This window comes from Cebidichthys violaceus, unplaced genomic scaffold (genome assembly GCF_023349555.1).
Source record: "Cebidichthys violaceus isolate CVI_PGR_0920_01 unplaced genomic scaffold, fCebVio1.0.p SCAF_29, whole genome shotgun sequence".
In the NCBI taxonomy this organism is placed as follows: domain Eukaryota; kingdom Metazoa; phylum Chordata; class Actinopteri; order Perciformes; family Stichaeidae; genus Cebidichthys; species Cebidichthys violaceus.
The window spans coordinates 1,775,549-1,780,548 of NW_027176472.1; the positions used below are offsets into that span (position 1 = coordinate 1,775,549).

Sequence of the window (5,000 nt, forward strand, 5' to 3'; positions counted from 1 at the left end):
CAGTAATGCTGTGGAAAATCTGCTTCTAAAACTAACAGGGCTGTGGACAGAAATGATGAGCTCTCTACGCCGGAGGCACTCCGGAGCGTCTCCCACTTCCACTGTGCAGCGGCTTCAAGTGAAGTGCTTCTTAGAAATACACAGCAAAGACCCACTGAACGAAAGACATGTCCCATCACTGAGGTCTGAAGACAGCTGATGAACATCTGACTTCAGTAACATATGGATGTTATTATGGATCGCTGATGGCCTGCTGACTCTCTTTTCACTTATCTTCCTGATAACTCTTATAGTTAGGACTGGATCAGGTTTATAGTTAGGACTGGATCAGGTTTATAGTTAGGACTGGATCAGGTTTATAGTTAGGACTGGACCAGGTTTATAGTTAGGACTGGATCAGGTTTATAGTTAGGGCTGGATCAGGTTTATAGTTAGGACTGGATCAGGTTTATAGTTAGGACTGGACCAGGTTTATAGTTAGGACTGGACCAGGTTTATAGTTAGGACTGGATCAGGTTTATAGTTAGGACTGGACCAGGTTTATAGTTAGGACTGGATCAGGTTTATAGTTAGGACTGGACCAGGTTTATAGTTAGGACTGGATCAGGTTTATAGTTAGGACTGGACCAGGTTTATAGTTAGGACTGGATCAGGTTTATAGTTAGGACTGGTTCAGGTTTATAGTTAGGACTGGTTCAGGTTTATAGTTAGGGCTGGTTCAGGTTTATAGTTAGGGCTGATCAGGTTTATAGTTAGGACTGGTTCAGGTTATAATTAGGGCTGGCTCAGGTTTATAGTTAGGGCTGGTTCAGGTTTATAGTTAGGGCTGAATGAGGTTTATAGGTAGGACTGGATCAGGTTTATAGTTAGGACTGGCTCAGGTTTATAGTTAGGACTGGTTCAGGTTTATAGTTAGGACTGGCTCAGGTTTATAGTTAGGACTGGTTCAGGTTTATAATTAGGGCTGGCTCAGGTTTATAGTTAGGGCTGGATCAGGTTTATAGTGAGGGCTGGATCAGGTTTATAGTTAGGACAGACTCAGGTTTATAGTGAGGGCTGGATCAGGTTTATAGTGAGGGCTGGCTCAGGTTTATAGTGAGGGCTAAATCAGGTTTATAGTTAGGACTGGCTCAGGTTTATAGTGAGGGCTGGATCAGGTTTATAGTTAGGGCTGGTTCAGGTTTATAGTTAGGACTGGATCAGGTTTATAGTTAGGACTGGCTCAGGTTTATAGTTAGGACTGGTTCAGGTTTATAGTTAGGACTGGTTCAGGTTTATAGTTTGGACTGGATCAGGTTTATAGTTAGGACTGGCTCAGGTTTATAGTTAGGACTGGTTCAGGTTTATAGTTAGGACTGGTTCAGGTTTATAGTTAGGACTGACTCAGGTTTATAGTTAGGACTGGTTCAGGTTTATAGTTAGGACTGGTTCAGGTTTATAGTTAGGGCTGGCTCAGGTTTATAGTTAGGGCTGGTTCAGGTTTATAGTTAGGACTGGATCAGGTTTATAGTTAGGACTGGCTCAGGTTTATAGTTAGGACTGGTTCAGGTTTATAGTTAGGACTGACTCAGGTTTATAGTTAGGGCTGGCTCAGGTTTATAGTTAGGACTGACTCAGGTTTATAGTTAGGGCTGGCTCAGGTTTATAGTTAGGGCTGGACCAGGTTTATAGTTAGAAACAAAAGGTGATCGTTTACATTTGCTCTGAATATTTTATGTCACAGCTAATGAATGTACGTTTTTACATTATAACCTCTCTACACAGATGGTTGAAGCATTGATTGTCAACGTTCTAAAACTTTGTCTGTTTTAAGACGTGGAACCTAGCTCTAAATGTGTGTGTGTGTGTGTGTGTGTGTGTGTGTGTGTGTGTGTGTGAGAGAGAGTGTTTTTATACATAATAAGCACAGAAAGCTCCTGGTTCCCCTCTATGCTCACAGAGATGAAGGCTCACCTTGGCGTGTCGCCTAACCTTTTAACATACATCAACGTCTGGAAAATAGATTTTTAGAGGGAAACGTGTTTGCACATGAAATGCACAGTGCTGCGGTGGCTTTCCACTGATCCAGTGGATTTACGTTGCATCAATGTTAACACTGCGCTGTGTGTGTGTGTGTGTGTGTGTGTGTGGAGGCTAATTATATATTTGTAACTTCCTGATGTGTCCTCGTCTCTTCATGCATACCTTTGTCTACTTGAGTGTGTTACTGTTACTTCTTTATAGGCGCTCATATATTGAAGGCGAGAGAGTGTGTGTGTGTGTGTGTGTGTGTGTGTGTGTGTGTGTGTGCATGAAATATCATTTGCATAGCGGAGAAAACACCTGAGCTAAGGAGAAGCTTTACAGCCAGTTAAAAGGGAAATATGCACACACACTCAGAAAAAGATAAAGCTCCTCTGCTCTGCACACTGGATTTCCCGAGCTCCCTTCTCCCCGTCTCTGATCCCTCAATCTGTTCGTCTCCGTCACTGTCGTCTCAATAACTCTCTTCTCTTTTCCTCAAGCTATTACGGTAAGAATCCGTCCTCACCGGCACCATTCTCCATTTTCCAAAAAAAGAAGCCTGAAGAGCTATTGGAGCGTGTCTAAGTGGCGGAGTCTTACTTTGGGAACGCGACGTAAACGGAGGCCGCCTCAGATTAGATGAACACAATGGACTCGACGGAAGCCGAAGCGTTAAAGAGGGCCGCGCGTACGAACTAATGACGCTTTTGAAAAGCGTGAACAAACATATCTACGATCAGACGACGTCGTTTGACTGACAATAATGAGCCGACTTAAAGCAGGACAATGAATGAATTGTTCTCAACAGAGAGTGTTATTGAAAAAGGAGCAAAACTGAGATGAGAATCTCTCTGATTCACTTCCATCTTCCTCTCATCGTTTCAACCTCTGTGTGTGTGTGTGTGTGTGTGTGTGTGTGTGTGTGTGTAAATGCCAGAATATGTGTGAAACTGTGAGCTCTTGTTTCTCACGCACACACACGCACACACACACACACACACACACACACACACACACACACACACACACACGAGCAGGAGCACACTGAGCTCCACAAACAAACAGGAAACAGCTGTGTTGTGTTTACTGTGTTTTGTTACATAAAGATATGAATCAAAAGCACAGATATGAAGACGTGAAGCGTTTGTGACTCACCGATGGAGGTCGTGGCTGGAACCGGCTCTTTAGAGACTGAAACACATGATCGACATGTTCTTCACTGTCATTTAAAGGAGAAGTTTGTGTGTGTGTGTGTGTGTGTGTGTGTGTGTGTGTGTGTGTGTGTGTGTGTGTGTGTGTGTGTGTACCTGAGTAGTAGGAATTCAGCAGGGATTTGCTCTGCAGCGTCTTGCTTCCTTGCACAGAGAAGGAGCAAGGAGAGGGAGCAGCTGGGGAGGAGAGAGAAGGAGGAAGAGCAAGAGGACGAAGACCGAGGAGACGAAGGGGAGAGGATGTAGGAATCGGAGGAAGCAGGAGGTGGGGAAGAGAGAGGAGAGGAGAGGAAGGTGAGGAAGGAGAGGAGGAGATGAATGAAGGGAGAAATTGAAAAAAATAAGGAAGGAGGATAGAAGGAAAAAGAAAACCAGAGGAGCAAGCAAGAGGTGAGGAGGAGAGAGGGGAACAGAAGAGAGAGGAGATAGGAGGAAGGAGATGAAACAAAGACAGGAACAAGAAGGAGTCGGTAAAGGAGAAGAAGAAGAGAACAAAGAACCGATGAATCATCACACAATGAACAATACAAACATAAAACAAAGGCGGATCAATCGTCCTCACTGATCAGGAACAATCCAATAACACTAATGGAACCACCGATGCTCACGTATCGAGTCACGAAAAGTGTTTCCGTCTCATTGAGCGGCACTCAAATATGACGTTCATCAATACATGCGAGAGCATGACGATGTCACTTTAAACTCAATCATCACTCTCCACAGAGCGGCCAACAATAACAACATGATCAATAACAGCAGGTTTTTATTTTGTCCCGCTAACACGAGCATTGTTCCATAACGTCCTTCTCTGGAACAAATGTCAGATTTACCCTCAGAGGAAAATCTCCTCCTCTCTCTTTCTTCCTCGTCTCCTCCTCTCCTTTCCTTTCCTTCACTTTCCTCCCCCCCCCCCCCCCCCCCCCCTCTCTAAACCTTTAGGTGTCCTCCTGAGAGACTAAGTCCTCCTGGTCTCACGCGGATCCTCCCTGAATGCTAATGTTCCTGCGGAAGGAGCTCACCAACAGAAAAGTGCTTTGACAGCAAAGTGAGAACAAACCTGACGACAGAGAAGCAATAACGCAAAAAAAAAAAAAAAAGGTTATTCGGCCTGTGAGGGTCCGTCTGTGAAATATTACCGAGTCCTTCCTGGTGTCAGCGATTCTTCTGTCTCATTAGGACTGAGCCTGGATCAGTCTGTGTGTGTGTGTGTGTGTGTGTGTGTGTGTGTGTGTGTGGGTGTGTGTGTGTGTGTGTGTGGCGGCAACACTTGGAGCCAGATGTTTATGTTGCTGGTGAGAGGCTACAGGTAGTGTCAGATTTTAAATATTTAGGATTTTTTATTGATTCTAATTTCTCTTTTAGGTAAACCATGTGACAAAGGTCTTCAAATTTAATCTCATGAATTTTAGATATATAAGAAACTGTATTTTGTATTTTGATTGTCCCCCGTCTGACCTACTGCTCAACCAGCTGGGCACAAGCCAGCAGCACAACATTAACATCTATTCATATTCTCCATAAACAAGCTCTTAAAAAAAAAAAGTCATCACTGCAATATCCTCATCAAACACCATATCTAGAGTTGGGAGAACCTCATTAAGTTCACCGATGTGTGTCTGTTTTTTTAAATTGTTACATGGTATAGGCCCCGCCTCCGCTTAGTGATTTCATTAAACAAAGTGCTCAAAGCAGCAGACTCACTAGATCTGCTTCGAGAGGTGATTGTGTCATTTCACATAGGTCAAGCTCTTTCTGCATGTCTACATTCTCACTCGTGGAATGCTC

At 43.9% G+C, this 5,000-nt stretch overlaps 1 protein-coding gene across 12 annotated transcripts in view; it reads right to left on the reverse strand.

Moving 5' to 3' along the window:
• The window catches only part of ptprt (protein tyrosine phosphatase receptor type T), a 204,831-nt gene that overhangs the window by 50,045 nt on the left and 149,786 nt on the right, over positions 1–5,000 (reverse strand). For all 12 annotated transcript variants that reach the window (XM_068722019.1, XM_068722016.1, XM_068722018.1 and 9 more), the window contains 2 exons: positions 3,312–3,392; positions 3,160–3,195 (listed from right to left, as the gene is read on the reverse strand). In XM_068722019.1, coding sequence (XP_068578120.1) covers positions 3,160–3,195; positions 3,312–3,392 — 117 coding nt within the window. The remainder of the gene's footprint in view (positions 1–3,159; positions 3,196–3,311; positions 3,393–5,000) is intronic.